Source organism: Dama dama, chromosome 19 (assembly GCF_033118175.1).
Source record: "Dama dama isolate Ldn47 chromosome 19, ASM3311817v1, whole genome shotgun sequence".
Lineage (NCBI taxonomy): Eukaryota > Metazoa > Chordata > Mammalia > Artiodactyla > Cervidae > Dama > Dama dama.
In genome coordinates, this window is record NC_083699.1 from 91,331,747 (window position 1) to 91,352,426 (window position 20,680).

The 20,680-nt window shown below is 41.3% G+C and overlaps 1 protein-coding gene across 1 annotated transcript in view; it reads right to left on the reverse strand.

Annotated features, from left to right (window-relative positions):
* Window positions 1–20,680, reverse strand: part of PCOLCE2 (procollagen C-endopeptidase enhancer 2) — an 82,986-nt gene that overhangs the window by 23,650 nt on the left and 38,656 nt on the right. The window contains exon 3 of the mRNA XM_061167794.1: window positions 5,041–5,296. Within this exon, the coding sequence (XP_061023777.1) occupies window positions 5,041–5,296 (256 nt within the window). The remainder of the gene's footprint in view (window positions 1–5,040; window positions 5,297–20,680) is intronic.

The window sequence follows — 20,680 nt, forward strand, 5'->3', positions numbered from 1 at the left end:
ATTTCTCCCACCCCAGACCCTAACCTAATGTGCAGCCCAGACTCAGCCGTGCTGAAGGTTCTCCCTTTAAAAGGGAAAAATCGCATAATTTCACTAGGAGGTTCCGGAAGTTTCACCAGAGCCAGGCTCAGCAGTAGTTCTGACAGTGAGGCTACTAAGGATGAAGATTTGGTTTCACACTTGGATTTCAAGAGAATATTCTGCAATGCTAGCTTCCTGGCCTGTGTGAATATTAGCCTCACTTCCCTGGGACTAAACTGGGTTTCCTGGACACACCTAGACTCCTAGTAAAGCTGCTTATTCCCCATGGGGGTTGGGGGGGATTAAATTTGGGGTAAGATTCCCTCAAATCATATCACTTAAAATTAACCACAATAAGTATGTGACAAACTCATTTCAGACATCTCTATGCATATGTTGATTGAAATAATTTTAGAAAGATATTTCAATACAAGCTTTGATTTAATTTTACTTGGATTTAACCAACAAAGAAAAACTGAAACTCATTCATATACTTTAATAAAATATTTCTTTGACACAGAAGCTAATCATTCTTAAAAGGATTCTTTAAATTGAAGACAATGTATTATAAAAATTGAGGTTGGAATAATTTGTTCAACTTTTTGTTTATGGAAAACTTCAAGCATATGCAAAGCAAACAGACAATATCATGAATCTGTGTGTATTCATCGCTCAGTTTCAACAAGTATCATCAATCTACTATTCTTTTGTTTACGTCTTTTTATTTTTATTTATTTATCCTTTTTGGCCATGTTGTGTGGCATGTGGACCGTTAGTGCCCCAACCAAGGATTGAACCCAGGCCCCCTGCATTGGGAGTGTGGAGTCTTAACCACTGGACCACCAGGGAAATCCCATCATTCTACTATTCTATCAATATAGCTAGCCAATGCCCACCACTTGCACTATTATTATTATTACTTTATAGGTTTGGGGGAGGTAAATTCGATACTTTGAAATGCACAAATCTTAGCTGTAAAAATTTGAAAAATGGTTACACCTGTGTGAGCCACACGCCTATGATGTATGTATCCAAAATTTCTATATCCCTCACCAGTCAATTTGCTGGATCTCCACATCACTTTTCTGAAAGATTTCACTGTAGATTATTTTTATTCTAGAGCTTCATATAAATGGAATCATATGGTGTTCCTCTTCTGTGCATGACTTCTCTTGCCTGGCACAATGTCTGAGATACATTCAAGTTGCTGTGTGTATTGGTAGCTTGTTCCTTGACATTGCTAAGTAGTATTCTGGGGTGTGGAAACAACAATTTGCTCACCCATTCTCCCGTTGATATCCATTTGGGTTGCTTCCAGTCTGGGCTACTGTGAATGAAGCTGTTATGAACATTTTTGTTCAAATCTCTTGGTGGACTTGTATTTTCATATCTCTTATATAAACACCCAGGAATGCAATTACTGGGCCAACCGTAGATGTAGATGTTCAGCTTGATAAGAAACTACCAAAATATTTCCCCAGGTGGTTGTAGTATTTTATGCCTCTCAAGGGATGAGAACTTTGGTTGCATCACATCTTTGCCACCATTAAGTGTTGTCAGTTTTTTTTTTTTTTTTAACCCAACCTGGTGGGTATGTAATGGTATCTCATTGTGTTTTTAATTTGCATTTCCCTGTTAACTAATGACACTGGACAGTTTTTCATGCACTTATGAATTATTTGTGTATCTTCTTCTAGAAAGTAAATGTTCAAGGGTTTGCCCATTTTTGTATTTATTGGGATCTTTTTCTATTGTTGAGTTATATAAGTTCTTTATACATTCTGAATACAAGTCTGTTATGAGGTATTTTTGCAAATGTTTTTCCTATTCTTCAGGCTATCTCTGTAAAATTATCTTTTTATAAGCATTAGTTTTCACTTTAATGAAGTTTGCATGACACATATTTTTCCATCCTTTTATGTTTAGCCTGTTTTGTCTTCATATTTCAAGTGCTTTCTTGTAGACAATTATGGTTGGGCTCTGCTTTTTAACCCATTCTAATACTGACTGTCTTCTAATTGGAGTATTTAATCCTCTATATTTAATGTATTTATTGATAAGCCTGCATTGAGTGTACCAATTACTATTTTGTTCTATTTGTCACACGTTTCTCTTGTTCCATCTCTTTTTCCTTTCCTGCCTTCTTTGCAGTGGTTAAATAATTCTGGTATTTATTTTAACCTTTTGGTTTTTAGTTAAAACTAAAAGGGCATATTTAATGGGCTCTCTAGGGACTGCAATATGCATCTCTAACTTATCACAGCCTTTTAGAGTTAACAGAATATTTCTTCATGTATTGTATATTTTCACTTGCTTCTCCATCCTTTGTTCCACTGTTGTCATATATATCATATATTATACTTGCCACAATACACACTTAAGCTTTTTGTTTTGTTTTGAACAGACACATGGTAAAGAAATGAAGAGAAGAAAATAAAATAATACATAGTCTGCTATATTAACCATTTCCAGTGGCCTTCTATCCTTCTATTACCTTTCGGTTACCCTGTGGGGCCACTTCCCTTCAATTTAAGGAACTTCCTTCAATATTTCTTGTGACATGGTTGTTTATCTGAAAATGTCTTTATTTCACTTTCGTTTTTGAAGTCTGGTTATAGAATTCTGGGTTGATGCTGTTCCACTGCCTTCTGGCCTCCACTGTTTCTGATTAAAAGAAAGCCATCCTTCACACCATTGCTCTTCTATATGTAACATGTGTTTTATCTGATTGATTTTAAGATTTTCTCTTTATCTTTTGATTTCTTTAATTATGATGTGCCCAGGTGTGACTTCATTTTTTCACTTATCTCATTTGGGGTTTGTTGACCTTCCTAGCGCTGTAAATTCACGTTCTTCACTAAATTTGGGTGGCTTCAGGCCATTATTTCTCGAGATACCTTTTTTCTGCACTTTTATCACTCCCTTATTCCTCTGAGGCACAAATTACATATATGTTAGACCACCTGATACTGTCTCACTAGCCTCCAAGACCGTCTTTTTTTCATCTTTTTCCTACTGGTTCTTCAGATTGAATCAGTTCTAATCAAAACCACTGCATTTTTCTTCTACCATCTCCAATCTACTTGTAAGCCCCTCAGATAAATTTTAAAATTTCATAATCTCTATCTTTCAGCTCTAGTATTACTATTCTTTTTTTTATAGTTCATTTCGTTTCTGATATTCCCAGTTTATTTTTTTACACATATATTTTCATTTAAATCCTTAAACATAGGTATAATAGCCACCTTAAAATGCTTATCTGCTAACTGTAACCTCTGGGCTATTTGCAGGTCAGTTTTTTTTAATTATTTATTTACTTATTTTTGGCAGTGCTGGGCCTTTGTCGCTGCCCTGGCTTTTCTCTCGTTGTGGTGAGCGGGAGCTACTCTCCAGGTGCGGTGTGCTGGCTTCTCACTGTGCTGACTTCTCTCGTTGCTGAGTACAGGCTGTGGGGTGCATGGGCTTCAGTAGCTACAGCGCGTGGGCTCGGTAATTGTGACTCCTGGGCTCTCCAGCACAGGCTCAACAGTTGTGCACGGGCTTAGTTGCTCTGTGGCATGTGGGATCTTCCCAGATCAGGGCTTAAATCTGTATCTCCTGCATTGGCAAGCGGATTCTTTACCACTGAACCACCAGGGAAGCCCTGGGGGTCAGTTTTTACTGACTGCTTTTTTTGTTGTATATAGACACACTTTCCTGGTTTCATCAGATGATTGCATACTGGACATTATGAATGATACACTATAAAGTCTCTAGATTCTACTGTGTTCCAAAGAAAAGTGATTTTTGTTCTGGCAGGCATTCAACTTGGCTAGATCCAAGCTCGAAGTCTATCACCCTGCTAATGGGCAGCAGCTGTATCTTGGATCGGTTTCTTCATATTCCAGATGATGCTTTTGTGCCAGGCCACCTGGGCTCTCCCCCATATATGTAGAGTTTAGCTGTTAGCCAAAGATTTGAGTGGATTTTATATGTATATTTTGTGTCTCAATTCTTCAGAAGCTCCCAGCCAGGATTTCCTTCCAAGTATTCTGGCTGCTCTGTCAGCCCCAGATTCTGTACTCTAATATCTCAAACCAGAGAGGCTGAGCTACAGTCCAAGGCAAGAAAAGATTAGGCAGTGCCCTTGGGCAGAAGGCTGCAGATCTTGGCCATTGCAGCTGTCTTCCAAGGACGGAGGTTTCTACGCTTGGGAGATCACATGTACTGATGTGAAACTACTCAAACTTGTAGGGCGATGCAAAAAGAAAAGGCTGTGAAACAATATGAAAGCATGATCCCACTTACACATGTTAAAAGTTATTGCAAAAGTACAAACTTATAAGTAAGTGCACAAAGCATGTATGTGACCCCCCAGCCATGCATGGCTATTTCTAAGAGGGGACTACAATGGGGCGAAAAGTCTCTATATCTGTGTGCAAGGTTTCACAGTTTTTACTCCATGAATTTCTACATTTGAATTTTATAAGAATACATATGGGCTTTAAAAAAAATACTGATTTTTGTCTATGGTTTATCTCAGAATACATGAATATAATTCCCTGTGCCATACACTAGGACTTGTTGTTTATCCATTTTATATGTAACAGTCTGCATCTGCTAACCCCAAACTCCCAGTCCATCCCTTCTCCACCCCCCTGCCCATTGGCAAGACTGATTTTTTTAATGGTCTCTTGATGGTTTGGTGGGCTCAGCAGTAAAGAATCTGCCTGCAATGCCAGATACCAGATTCAATCCCTGGGTTGGGAAGATCCATTGGAGAAGGGAATGGCAACCCACTCCAGTATTCTTGCCTGGAGAATTCCATGGACAGTGGAGCATGGTGGGCTATAGTCCATAGAATTGCAAAGAGTTGAATGTAACTGAGTAACATTTTGATGATTTGGTGGTATTTATTAACTCTCTGTTTGAGAAGAACTGTTCTTAAACTTTAGATTAAGTGCCTAGAACAGTGCCTGACATACAGGAGGCAGTCAGTAACTATGGGCCCTTATAATTGCCTCACTGTGGGAACAATACCTCTTTCATTTGGTTCCGCGGCAGAGAACATGGCCATGAAGCCATTCCCAGCTGTGTTGGCGTCGGAAATCATCTGCACCATCATCTTGTTGCCGCTGGACACAAGGGCTCCAGGCCGGAACGTGCCGCAGAAGCGCCCGATGCGCTGGCCGTTGGCGTGGCCATTGTACACATCCACAAAGTCATAACGACACAGGTTGTCACTCTCCAGGTCTATGAATCGGAAATTAAGAACTACTACTTTTCCCTCTGGAACCTGCCAAGAAAACGGCCAAGGGGAAAACTGTGTCATGGAAACGGCGTCTAAGGCAATTACTGAAATGAGCAGAGAAAAGTTTAACACCCCAAATCATGCTTTTTTCCTTCGACTCTCAATGAGGCCAGAAAAGGCATATTCTACCATAATGCATTCCCAGTCAAAGATGAGCATTTATTATCTTTTCACAAGTTCCACAATTCTCTAGGGCACATGAGCTTATTCTTAGGGAGTCTGTCTCAAAGTTGCAAACTATTGGATCAGTCTTATTTTTGAAAATTAATTATTAATTTGTTTGGCTGCACTAGGTCTTAGTAGCAGCATGCGTTTTTGTTTTTGTTTTGTTTTAGCTGCAGCATGTGAACTCTTAGTTGAGGCATGTGTGATCTAGTTCCCTGACCAGGGGTCAAACCTGGGCCCCCTGCATTGGTAGGTCTAAGCCCTAGACCACGAGGGAAGTTCCTGGATCAGTCTTATTAATTACTAAATCATAGCTTACAATATTCTTCCTAGGCCCAACTGGATCTTAGCACACATCTGCACATTCTAAAGCACCACGGCACTCAGACATAGTGCTCGGCAAAGATACATCTGAAATGCCAATTCTTACAAATAACATAATAGGACAATCTCAAGATATAGAATGTTTCTATGAAGTTCAAACTCAAAGGGTGATTTGGCAACTGTGCAGGTAATTTATAGATAATTCACTTTGGGTCCTCAAGAGGCCAGATCAATTATCTACACTGATTATATTGATTAATTGTTGAATCAGCTCTTCTCAAAGTCACTGAGTTTTTGTTTTCCAGGTGAAAACTATATACTAGGCAGCCTTACACTGATGAAAAAGATGCGTTTTCACTTTCTCCACTTTCTCTTAAGACTTTCTTCACCATAATTTCCTCCTCCCTCCTTGTTCCCTGACTAGGTAGAGAAAAAGGGCTACAAAAGCATTTGGCAGGATTCTTACAAAAACCCCATTTATTTCACACTATCTTTTAATTTCTTCATACAAGCTGTTTAGTCATAAAGTCTTGATCAGATTTGTTTCACACTCAATAGCATAAGAATTTCATTCTGTAAAAACCTACAGATAACAAAGGTCAGTGATTAAAAAACAACAAAGATCCACAAGCAACACTGTTTGCTTCATCTTAATTAACCATCTCAGACTTAAGGCTCAACAGATGCCATCACATAAATGTGGCTTCCCCATGTTGGTAAGCTCCCCATATTGGTAAGTGACATGAAATTTTTTTTCCTATAAGAAGTGTGTCAGTGCTATTTGCCTTTTTTAATCAAATACATAAACACCCAAATGGAGAAACTATAACCCAGTAATCACAAGAAGGGGGATATTTTAGCCTTACCATTGTTGCATTCTAATTGCTGGAGGCTTATCTTAAGCATGAACATCAGAAGCTCTAAAGTCACAGTCTAAGAAGTTGACAACAGAAAACACAATTTAATTTTTAAACATTCTCACTGCGATATCTGTTGCAGAATATCCTTGGGTTTTTTTTTTTGTTTGTTTTGTTTTGTTGCATACAATCTCTCTTTATCCTATGATCAGAAAATTATCACAATGTGATGCCATATCTGCTACCCTGACTATAGGCAAGCTCTCCATGAATCAGTGAAAAATTCCCAGTTAAGAAAAACATTTGAAACTAAATTAATTTGGATTGTCCTTGAGTGAATAATGACTATTTGCATAAATGTATAAACTCTATGGAGGGCAATTCAAAGCTATGATACTCATCCACCCACAGCGTGAGCATAGATGAAAAAGGAAAGAGGTCTATGGATGGAGTCCTAGGGCATTCCAGTGTCATTGTGTCTCCAAGATGAAGCCAAACCACCAAAGGGACTGAGTCAATAAGTAGGAAGCAACCAGAAGGATGTGGTGCCCAGAGCCAGACGAAGAGAGTGTGTCAAGCAGGAAAGACTGATTAGCTGAATCAGGCGCTGCTGTTTAGTCAGTAAGATGACGACTGAGAAATGACCACTGGGTTTAGCAACCAGAGGTCACTGGTGACTCTGACATGGCTGTTTTGCTGGAGCAGTAGGGATGAAGCCTGAGAAGAGAAGGATCAAAAGAAAATGGAGTGAGAGGAATTGGTGAAAATGAATATAGACAAGTCTTTCAAGCAGTTCAGCTGGAAAGATGAACAGAGTAAAAAGGCTGTAGCTAGAAGGGGATGCGTGGTCAAGAAAGGATGTTTAAATGGGCTGAATTAAGGCATGCTTGCTTGCCAGTGGGAATAATCCTGTAGAGAGGGCAAAACTAATGAAGTAAAAGAAAGGGAAAATTGCTTGAGTAATGTCACTAGCAGGCCAGGGAAGAGCTGATCTAAGACACTGATGAAGCATGGATGGTCTGCCCAGTGAGAGGAAGGCAGGCAGATGCAGGTAGGTTGGTACACGAGGTTGTGATGGCATGTGAAACTTTTCTTCTGATCACTTTATTTTTCTCAGTGAAATAGAGAACGAGGTCATCAGCAGCAAAAGAGTGGAGGTGGGAGGAGCTACTTGGAGTTTGAGAACAGATGAGTAGGTGTGTAACAGATTAGGGAAGTGTAACAGGGCTGCCATGAGTGCTGAGGGTCCACTGGAAGTAAATGAATTAAAAGTGAGTCCTCTCTACCGTATGATCCAGCAATTCCACTCCTGGGTACATATTTGAGAAAAACAAAAACAGTAACTCAAAGACACCTGCACCCAGGGGTCATAACAGCATTATTTACAAAAGCCAAGATACTGAAGCAGCCTATGTGTTCATTAACAGATGAATGGATAAAGATGTAGTACATATATACAATGAAATTTTACTCAGTCATAAAATAATGCAATTTTGCCATTTGCAACAACATGGATGGACTTGGACTCTGATTCCCTGGTGGCTCAGATGGTAAAGAATCCGTCTGCAATGTAGGAGACCTGGGTTCAATCCCTGCATTGCGAAGATCTCCTGGAGGAGGGCACGGCAACCCACTCCACTATTCTTGCCTGGAGAATCCCCATGGACAGAGGCCTGGTGGGCTACAGTCCATGGGGTCACAAAGAGTCAGACATGACTGAGCGACTAAGTACAGCACAGGATGGACTTGGAGAGCATCAGGCTAAGTGAAATAGTTTAGAAAGAGAAAGACAAATACTGTATGATATCACTTAAGTGTGGAATCTATAAAGTACAACAAACTAGTGAATATAAAAAATGAAACAGGTTAACAGACACAGAGAACAAACCAGTGGGGAGAGGGCAGGGGGGAATGGGAGCAGAGTAGGAGGTAAAAACTATTATGCACAAAATAAATGAGACCTGGGTCAGATCCCTGGGTTGGGAAGATCCCCTGGAGGAGGGAAAGGCTACCCACTCCAGTATTCTGGCCTGGAGAATCCCATAAACTTCATAGTCCATGGGGTTGCAAGGAGTTGGACATGACTAAGTGACTTTCACTTTCACAAAATAAACAAGCTACAAGGACACAGGCAATATAGTCAATAATTTATAATGTTAATAACTATAAATGGAGTGTAACCTTTAAAAGTTGTGAATCACTATGCTGTATTCCTATAACTTAAATAATCTTGTACATAAACTATATCTCGTTTAAAAGGAAAAAAGTGAGTCCTCTGCATGATTGCATTCTCTTTCTCTCCAGCCATGTTCAGCTGTCTAGGTGGAGGTCCAGAGTAGGCAGAGTTGAATTTAAGCAGTGTTGTGGGGGGAGGTTGGGAAGGTGGAGGGATATTTGCCAAGTTAGGACGATGGAGGGAGAGAGGACACAGGCAGGGGAATGACCACAATGGTGGACTACGGAATTCACACTGGGTTATAAGGACAGAAGTCAGGACTCAGTGGGGTGAGGTCAGTTGTTGCTATTGTTGGCTCAGTCGTGTCAAACTCTTTGCGCCCCATGAACTGCAGCACGCCAGGCTTCCCTGTCCTTCACCATCTCCCAGAGCTTGCTCAGACTCATCTCCATTGAGTCAGTGATGCCATCCAACCATCTCATCCTCTGCGTCCCCTTCTTCTCCTGCCTTCAATCTTTCCCAGCATCAGGGTCTTTCTAATGAGTCAGCTCTTTGCATCAGTTGGCTGAAGTATTGGAACTTTAGCTTCAGCATCAGTCCTTCCAATGAATATTCAGGACTGATTTCCTTTAGTACTGACTGGTTTGATTACCTTGCTGTTCAAGGAAATCTCAAGAGTCTTCTCCAACACCACAGTTCAAAAGCATCAGTTCTTTGGTGCTCAGCCTTCTTTATGGTACAACGCTCACAACCATACATGATCATTGGGAAAACCATAGCTTTGACTGGACAGATCTTTGTTGCCAAAGTAATGTCTCTGCTTTTTAATATGCTGTCTAGGTTAGTCACACCTTTTCTTCCTAGGAGCAAACATCTTTTAATATCATAGCTGCAGTCACCATCTGCAGTGATTTTAAAGCCCAAGAAAATGAAGTCTGTAGACTGTGGTGGAGGCGAGGATAATGACAATGGATGTGGGTGACTAAGAAGTGATGGAGGAGAGGAGATAAAAGACCCAAAGGGATCATCCACATAGATGTTGAAATATCTGTGAATGATGACAAGATTGGTGCTGAAAACAGTGACCATAAGCCAGGGCCTAAAGTTTATAAGAAATGAGGAAGGCTGTCCTGAAGTCTTCTGATGACTGCAACATGGAGGGACACGGGACATGATAGTCTTGTTTCATTGGTAACTTCTCAGTTCTCTGTCACTAAGAAAATAGTGTGACTGCAGTGAGGCTGCTGAAATGGAACCCAAGCTTTGGAAATTCATTCCCTATGGGATAAATCATTTCTTCTCCAACATTCTTTACTTGGTCTGGATGCAATGAAAAGTTGAAGCTTCTCTGAGAATGAGACACAAATATGCTGGTAATAGAAAATTGGTTACACTGTATAACTCTGAACACAAAATCCAACAACCCTAAGAAAAATTCTTTGGAGGGAAGATTTCAGGAGAGATCGGTATTCACTGTGGGTCTCCTGGATCCATAGATAAATGCCATCTTGCACTGAAGGCCAAGAGAAATTCTGTTGCAAGTGAAATGCATGCCGAAGTGAACCCTTCACTATAGCACAACACTGTTCATCTTTATATAAGGAACCAAGATTGATGCCCTGTGATGTGAACTCTGCTAAGAGTTCCTGGATTATCATTCTAAAGGATTTTGGAAAGCCTCTTCTCTGAAGATGACCTTCCACTTCAAGAATCTATAGTCTGTACCCTTGGTTTTTCTTTGTTAGCAGTATAAAAAAATATTGAAAGATACATAAAGTAATATACACCTGGATACCAACAAGCCAGAATCGATCATTGTTAACATTCTTTAAAGTCTCCTTCAATAAAGTAAATAAATAATTTCAGATAAAACAGCTTACTTTGTCCTCATGTACAGCCTCATTCCCCTGCCTTTCTCAGAAGCAAACACTCACAAATTTAGTGAGTTTCCTTCTGTGCTATTCAAAAAGCTAAATTAATATACCTGTATATGTATCCATGCAAAATCCATAATTGTGTTTTTATGTCTGTTTTAAAAATAAATGAAAGTGGGATAATGCTGTACATATCACTTCCCAACCTGGGCATCCTTGAATTTTCCCAAGGGTGAGGAAGAAGAGAAGAGAGAGAAATAAAAACAACAACAGGGACTCGGTAAGCTATTTCTTCTGCCTAGAGCACTTTTCCACTTCTGCCCTTCTCTTACTCAGGCTCACGGTCTCAGTTTCAAGGTCACCTCTTCCTGGAGGTGCATCCAGACCCCTCCCACGTCCTCCTCTCAAGATGGGCTGCGCTCAGTTAACAACCTGGCCCTCGGGTCTCTGAGCCCTGGAAGGCTCAACCCACTTACTTGGCCCCTGTCTGTTTTCCCTGAAAGATGGAGTTCTAGAAGGTAAGGATCCCCATGTCTTTTTCACTGTTGCATTCCCCGCTTCTGGACAACCCATGGCCCCAAGCAGAGTTGCATCATAAAGATTTACTAAATGAATGAATCCATCAAGAGCTAAATGGACATTAGGTTCTTTGCACAAATCCTGGACAAGGTACATCCTGGGTGGCTCTGCCTCTTTGAGTTTTAACATCTCATACCCCATCCAGCAGCAAACCTCCAGAAGGCCTCTCTCTTTTCTAGGTCATTCTTTAAAAAAAAAAAAAAAAAAAAGACATATCCTTGGGGAAACTTTATCTTTCAAATCTCCTGTAAATGCTAACACAATGCAGAAACTCAATTAAGACACTTTCTTGGGGTAACATATTAGACAAGGCCACTGATTTGTGAGATCAAATTGACCAGGGGATAAACTATCTGCCTGTAAAAAAATAAGTCTGTATTCATGTTTTTCCCTATCAGCAGCTGAATCCTTCATGGGCCAAAGCCTGGCACTGCAACAATGACCTCAGCTCACCCCGCCTGGGATGTCCTCACGGTCACAGGCAGGAGTGCCAAGTCTCTCGATGCCAATGCCAGGGCTGCTGCCAGAAAATGAACTGGGAACTGCATTCTAGGCTGGTTGTTTGCATTTTCAGGAAACTATAAGCAAATGCAAATAGAAGTCAGCTTCTTTTGTGTTGAGGAGTAGATTTCTGCAGAAGTGGGAACGCTCCTTTGTATCTATAGCTTTTCTTTCCCCAAAACACCATTTACTAATTTAAGCAAAAAGATCTGCTTCTAAAGCCTAATTTTTTAAAAAAGTCCTTGTTTTTCGTTCCTTTTTATGACTAATACCATGCTTCCCAGGTGGCTCAATGGTAAAGAATCTGCCTGCTGATGCCGGAGCTGCAGGAGACATGGGCTTGATCCCTCGGTCAGGAAGATCCCCTGGCAACCCGCTCCAGCATGGGAATTCCAAGGACAGAGGAGCCTGGTGGGCTGCAGTCCACAGGGTGACAAAGAGTCAGACACGACCGAGCATGCACACATCTTTATCCATTCATCTGTCAATGGACATTAGGTTGCCTCCATGTCCGAGCTCCTGGAGCAGGAACTGGCAACCCACTCCAGTGTTCCCGCCTGGAGAATCCCACGGACAGGGGAGTCTGGGGGGCTAGAGTCCATGGGTTCGCAAAGAGTTGGACACGACTGTGTGACCAGCACACACGCATGTCCTGGCTCCATATCCTGGCAGGCTGTAGTCCATGGGGTCGCAGAGTCAGATACAACTTAGCAACTGAATGAACGGAACGAACTGCGTGAACACCGGGGTACGTGTGTCTTTCTGAATTACGGTTTGCACAGGTTGCTTAGCTTGGTGCTTTGTGATGACCTAGAAGGGTGGGATGGTGGGTTGGGGGGCGAGGCTGAAGTGGGAGGGGATATATGTATACGTATAGCTGATTCACCTTGCTGTCCAGCAGAAACTAACAAAACATTGTAAAGCAATTACACTCTAATAAAAAAAAAAAAAAAAAGCCCTTGTTTTAATCTAAGATTCTCCTGCTCCACAAACAGACCTTGGGGAAAGCGTGTTCTAAAACACTGACCACATTTTATTTATGGAAAGTTCAAGAGGCATAGCAGCTGTGTTATCAACTCATTTATATCCCCAAATGTAATCCAGAGCAACGCACACACAAATTATGCAGAAATATTTGGCGATGCCTCAAGAGGGGAATAAATCCAAAGCTTCAAGATCTTATTCATGTATATTCTGTGTCTATGTAAATACTCTTCTTTTGGAAGACTGAACTGTATAAGCATTTGGAAAACAGAACATACATTTTGATTCATGGAAATAACATGAGACGTTTAGAAAAGAAACTTTTTTGGCTGGGGATTAAAAAAAAAAAAACTCTATTTACCTGCATGTTGAAAAGGAGGGTGGAAACCCCCAACTACCTCAAGCCCAGGCCGTGAGAACCAGTCAAAATAGAATGACACTCCTCTCCTGAAAACTGTCCAAAAGCTTTCCCACTGAGGTAGGAATAGAATCCTCACTGTACCTACAGTCACACACCTGGGTAGTGTGTATCAGGTGCCAGGTATCTTCCTAATCACTTCACTCATATTATTCCATTTAATAACAGCAACCCTATGAAGGTGATGTTAGTCAAGTTTTACAGTTTACAAGTAAGGAAACTGAGGCACAGAGAGGGAAAGGCCTCGTATAATATCCCTGACATCTCTCTGGCCTCACCTTTCTCTGTCATGCAACAATCTGGCTATTCAAGGAACCCTCCAAGCTGGTTCTCCACCTCAGGGCCTTTACACAGTCAGGCCCCTCTGTTCAGCACACTCTCCCCCCTGATATTCACACGTCTGCCTCTACCTACCTCATCATTTCACACTCAGCTCAACTGTCACCTTTCCAGAGGGGCCTCTCCTGAGCCCTTCAGTTGCTTTAGATCATGTCATCCACATAACCATGTTATTTCTTTACAGATTATCATCTGTCTCTCCACCAGAATGTACAATCAAGACACCAGAGCTTGTCCACAGCTAGTCCAATACCTGGCTATTACAGGAGTTCAAAAGGTAACTATTGAATAAATGACTGAGATCCTTATAATCTTTTCTTAAAGAAAATTTATTTTATTTATTTTGCTGTGCTGAGCCATAGTTGCTACATGTGGGATCTAGTTCCCTGACCAGGGATCAGAGCTGGGCCCCCTGCATCAGAAGTGTGGAGTCTTAGTCACAGGACTATCAGGGAAGTCCCCAAACACTCATAATCTTAATTTTTAAAAAACAGCGCAGACCACGACTCCTATAACTAGCACATTAAGCTTCTGTAACAATGTACACTAACTAATGGACTTCCTTGGTGGCTCAGTGGTAAAGAATCCGACCAATGCAGGAGATATGAGTTCAATCCCTGGGTCAGGAAGATGCCCTGGAAGAGGAAATGGCAACTCACTTTAGTCTTGCCTTGGAAATCCCATGGACAGAGGAGTCTGACAGGCTACAGTCCATGGGGTCGCAACAGAGTTGGACACAACTGGGTGACTAAAAATCAACAACAAACAGGTACAAGGCAAATGGCAGTGGCAGCCTTCTGAAAAGGAAGAAAGCTCGGAGTGGTTGTGATGATTTAGAGGCACCCAGCAAGTCAGCAGCAGGGGTCAGGTCTCCTGACTTCTCCCCGACTGTGTTTCCCGTAGCCTGATATAGGCAGAGGCTGAGGAGGTGCTTACCATCTCAAGTCCTTTCCCCAGCCCCACAGGAAGCTGACATGTTCCCGCCTGCACTGCAGTTAGGTAAGGCCAGACACCTGGGTCCTGATCAGTGGGATGTAGTGAGGGGAGACAGGTACCCACGCCGAGGCCTGGCCATAAATGTCTCTGCCCAATCCTTTCAGAGTTCTCTTTTGGCTCTAAGGAGGGAGCTCAGTGGAGGAAACAGGAAGGTTCTAGAAGGAAGAGTCACACAGGAGTTAATGCTCAAAAGAGCTGTCCAGGACAGTCATCCAAAGGCACTGGACTGTGTCATAAGCAAGAGATCCCCATCTGTTCAGACTCACAGACATAGAGTGCTTCACACACGGCGCTAGTGGTAAAGAATCCACCTGCCAATGCAGGAGATGTAAAAGATGCAGGTTCGATCTCTGGGTCAGGAAAATTCCCTGGAGGAGGAAATGGCAACTCACTCCAATATTTTTGCCTGGAAGTCCAATGGATAGAGGAGCCTGGCGCCATACAGTCCATATGGTCCCACAGAGTTGGACATGACCAAAGCAACTTAGCATGCACACACAGACAGAGAGGAGGCTGCCAAGGGGGAGGGAAGGATTGGGAGTTTGGGGCTAGCAGATGCAAACTCTTACAAATAGAATGGACAAATAACATGATCCTACTGTATAGCATACCTGCTATGTACCTGGGGCCAAACTATGGTGGAGGTAATGAAGATAACGGCGACCTCCTTCAAAAGATCCCATCCACGCACTGCTACACCCAGTGCCCCCAACCCTGCAGCAGGCCACCACCGACCCACACCTCCGCTGGAAACTCCTGGACACTCACAGGCAAGTCTGGGTCAGTCTCTTGTGTGGGAACACAGCTCCACCCATCAACAGAAAACTGGATTAAATATTTACTGAGCATGGCCCCGCCCATCAGAACAGACCCGGTTTCCCCCTCAGTCAGTCTCTCCCATCAGGAAGCTTCCATAAGCCTCTCATCCTTCTCCAGCAGAGGGCAGACAGACTGAAAAACACAATCACAGAAAACTAACCAATCTAATCACATGGACCACAGCCTTGTCTAACTCAATGAAACTATGAGCCTTAAAAAAGTAGAGAAAACCACTAGACCATTTAGGTATGGTCTAAATCAAACCCCTTACAATTATACAGTGGAAGTGACAAATAAGACTTAAGGGACTAGATCTGATAGACAGAGTGCCTGATGAACTATGGGCAGAGGTTCGTGACATTGTATAGGAGACAGGGATCAAGACCATCCCCAAGAAAAGAAATGCAAAAAAGCAAAATGGTTGTCTGAGGAGGCCTTACAAATAGCTGTGAAAAGAAGAAAAGCTAAAAGCAAAGGAGGAAAGGAAAGATATTCCCATTTGAATGCAGAGTTCCAAAGAATAGCAAGGAAAGATAAGAAAGCCTTCCTTAGTGATTGGTGCAAAGAAATAGAGGAAAACAATAGAATGGGAGAGACTAGAGATCTCTTCAAGAAAATTAGAGATACCAAGGGAACATTTCATGCAAAGATGGGCTCAATAAAGGACAGAAATGGTATGGACCTAACAGAAGCAGAAGATATTAAGAAGAGGTGGCAAGAATACACAGAAGAACTGTACAAAAAAGATCTTCACGACCCAGATAATCATGATGGTGTCATCACTCACCTAGAGCCAGACATCCTGGAATCTGAAGTCAAGTGGGCCTTAGAAAGCATCACTACAAACAAAGCTAGTGGAGGTGATGGAATTCCAGTTGAGCTATTTCAAATCCTAAAAGATGATGCTGTGAAAGTGCTGCACTCAATATGCCAGCAAATTTGGAAAACTCAGCAGGGGCTGCAGGACTGAAAAAGGTCTGTTTTCATTCCAGTCCCTAAGAAAGGCAATGCCAAACAATGCTCAAACTACCGCACAACTGCATTCATCTCACACACTGGTAAAGTAATGCTCAAAATTCTCCAAGCCAGGCTTCAGCAGTATGTGAACCATGAACTTCCAGATGTTCAAGATGGTTTTAAAAAAGGCAGAGGAACCAGAGATTAAACTGCCAACATCCGCTGGATCATCGAAAAAGCAGGAGAGTTCCAGAAAAACATCTATTTCTGCTTTATTGACTATGCCAAAGCCTTTGACTGTGTGGATCACAATAAACTGTGGAAAATTCTGAAAGAGATCGGAATATCAGACCACCTGACCTGCCTTTTGAGAAACCTGTATGCAGGTCAGGAAGCAACAGTTAGAACTGAACATGGAACAACAGACTGGTTCCAAACCAGGAAAGGAGTACGTCACGGCTGTATATTGTCACCCTGCTTATTTAATTTATATGCAGAGTACATCATGAGAAACGCTGGGCTGGAGGAAGCACAAGCTGGAATCAAGATTACCGGGAAAAATATCACAACCTCATATGCGCAGATGACACCACCCTTATGGCAGAAAGTGAAGAATTGAAGAGACTCTTGATGAAAGTGAAAGAGGAGAGTGAAAAGTTGGCTTAAAACTCAATATTCAGAAAACTAAGATCATGGCATCTGGCCCCATCACTTCATGGCAAATAGATGGGGAAACAGTGGAAACAGTGGCTGACTTTATTTTCTTGGACTCCAAAATCACTGCAGATGGTGACTGCAGCCATGAAATTAAAAGACACTTACTCCTTGGAAGGAAAGTGATGATCAACCTAGACAGCATATTAAAAAGCAGAAACATTACTTTGTCAACACAGGTCTGTCTAGTCAAGGCTATGGTTTTTCCAGTAGTCATGTATGGATGTGAGACTTGGACTATAAAGAAAGCTGAGTGCCGAAAAATTGATGCTTTTGAACTGTAGTGTTGGAGAAGACTCTTGAGGGTCCCTTGGACTGCAAGGAGCTCCAACCAGTCCATCCTTAAGGAGATCAGTCCTGAGGGTTCATTGGAAGGACTGATGATGAAGCTGAAACTCCAATACTTTGGCCACCTGATGTGAAGAGCTGACTCATCTGAAAAGACCCTGATTCTGCGAAAGATTGAAGGTGGGAGAAGAAGGGGACAACAGAGGATGAGATGGTTGGATGGCATCACTGACTCAATGGACATGAGTTTGGGTAAAATCGGGGAGTTGGTGATGGACAGGGAGGCCTTGTGTGCTGCAGTCCACGGGGTCGCAAAGAGTCGGACATGACCGAGCGACTGAACTGAACTGAACTGAACTGTTTAGCATAGGGAACTATATTCAATATTCTGCAATTAAACTATAATGGAAAATAATGTGAAAGAGAATGTATATATACATATAACTGAATCACTTTGCTGTACAGCAGAAATGAACACAACATTGTAAATCAACTATACCTGAATAAAATATTTTTTTTTGAAAAAGAAATTACCATTTGTTGTGGAGGCCAGTGAGATTTGGGGGACTTGGGGTACAGCTTTGCACTTTGGGTTAATTATCCTGACATTAGTCAGTTGTCCTGACCAAGCAGGTCGGTGACGGGCAACTGGAGAGATGTCTTTGTTGTTTTTTGGTGCCTGTTAAGTTCTATACAAATCAACATTATAACATGGCCACCAAAAAAGTGGGCACGGTCTCAGGCTGTGTGAATGGTGAGAGAGGTGATAGACAATTTGGAGCAATCAGGAAAGTGAGTGAATTCAGTAGGCGTCACTGAGGTATGTGCTATAAATTCAATGGCTCCTGCAAAGTCTAACTGACACTACCATCGTGACCCCATGATGCCTTTATCTGGGGCTGGGCAGTGAAGGTGAGAAGAGGGTCAGCAGCCAATGGGACTGCTCCAGCTGGGAAAAGAAATGGATCTTATGACTGAAGACTTGGCTTAGTCCGCAAGGGAACGTGCTAGTGGGAAAAACTTGAAGGAGCAACAAGGCAGAACCCAGAGCAACAGGATCTGAGGAAATTCCAGCCAGGATGGGGAGACTGGGCAATGAGCTGCTGGTTTAGGTTTTGTTTGGGATAGAAGAAAAAGTCAGGTTTAAATGTAGAGTATTTCTTTTTTTAAAATTCTGAATGAAGTTATTTTATTTTATTTTTTATTGAATTATAATTGATGTACAAAGTTGTGTTAGTTTCTGGTATACAGCAATGTGATTCAGTTATATATATATATAAATATATAACTAGATATAAATAAAGGTTATTTATATGTGTGTGTGTGTGTGTGTGTGTGTGTGTGTATCTGGGAGTTGGTGATGAACAGGGAAGCCTGGCCTGCTGCAGTCCATGGGGTCACAAAGAACTGGACACAACTGAGCAACTGAACTGAACGGAACTGGTATATACATGTGTGCATGTGTGTGTGTGTGTGTGTTAGTCGTTCAGTCATGTCCGACTCTTTACAACCCTATAGACTGTAGCTCATCAGGCTCCTCTGTCCATGGAATTCTCCAGGCAAGAATACTAGAGTGTTTTGCCATTCCCTTCTCCAGGGAGACATATATATACATATCCTCTTTCAGATTCTTTTCCATTATAGGTTATTATAAAATATGGACTATAGCTCTTTGTGCCATACAGTAGATTCTTGTTGTTTACTCTATATATAGTAGAGTGTATACGTTAATCCCAAATTCCTATATTCCTCTCCCCCTTTCCCTTTGATAACAAAGAGTTTGTTTTCTATGTCTGTGGATCTATTTCTGTTTTGCATGTAAGTTCATTTGTATCTTTAAGATTTAAGATTCTTAATATTTAATTATTAATTAATTTTAATTAAATTTTATTTTATTTTATTTAAAATTAAATTTTTTTATTTTTTATTTTTAAACTATTTTTTAAATTTTATTTAAAATTTAAAATTTAAATAAATTTTATTAAATTTAAATTTAATTTAATTAATTTAAAATTAATATTAATCTTGATATTTAAGATTCCACATTTTGTCTGATTTACTTAGTGTGATAATCTGAAGGTCTATTCATGTTGCTGCAAATGGCATTATTTCATCCCTTTTTTATGGCTGAGTAGTATCTCAATATATATTTACCACATCTCCTTTATTGATTCATCTGTTGATGGCCATTGAGGTTGCTTCCATACCTTGGCTATTGTAAATAATGCTGCAATGAACACTGGGGTGCATGTATCATTTCAAATTACAGTTTCTCCCAGTATATACCCAGAAATGGGATTGAAGGGTCATATGGTAGCTCTATTTTTAGTTTTTTAAGGAAACTCCATACTGCTCACATCTTTTCCTGTGGCTCATGACATCACTAGTACCCTACTGTGGATGTAAGTGATGACAAATCTGAGCAAGTTAGGCAATTCATCATCACCTTTCTTGAGAACTGGAAATTCAATACTTAATTTTTCACTAAACACAAGGTGCCTTTTTGGCTATTTGTTCCTGAAAGGATTTACTGCAAAATAAAAAAGCATTACCCAACAATAAAATAAAAAATCACTACCAAACAATAAAATAAAGATTTATAAAACAAAGAGCTGTCGATTTATACCAAGCAATAAATAACAAAACCATCCTAGCAAGAGCATTCAGACTATTTTAAGCAGAACAGCTCAGCCTCTGTTTCCCAGCATACATTTCATGAAGAATGAATCTATACTTCCCAGGTTGTCCATGGGACCAGCCCACTGGAAGCCTGGTGGCCTCATGTGTCTCACTGGCCACAGTGCCAACCACAGCACCGGTGCCACGTGGCTTCCGGGAGCAGCAGCATAAAACACTCATCCTTCCAACCACCTAAGACTGAACATAGTGGCGGAAGTTCCAAGCTATCTCATGTGATCACTGTGTGTCCTGAATACTGCCCTTGACAGGTCTTAGCTGTGTGGGGAAAAAAAGACAAGTTCTCACTATTTGTCTTTCTCATCTAACCACATGTTTAAGAGGGAACTCTGTGCACTGCATATATAGAATATGTACTTCTAGACAAGATCTTGGCAGAAGATGGAACCACCAAGGGAAGCTCTACCAAACCCATCTTGGATTACTGAAGCAACTCTTAGGAGTAATATGCCTTTTAAAACAGTGAAAAATCCACAACAAATAGTAAACCACATGAGATGCCCTGAATGACAGGTACACATCAGAATGGTCTAGGACAAATGAGGACACCTGGCCATCCTGGCCTCAGGGCACCTGGGTCCTTCCTCTAAAGTTTGGAGCTGTCCCATTAAAAACCACAGGTTGAGGGACTTCCCTCATGATCCGGTGGCTAGGATGCTATGATTCCATTACAGGGGCTTG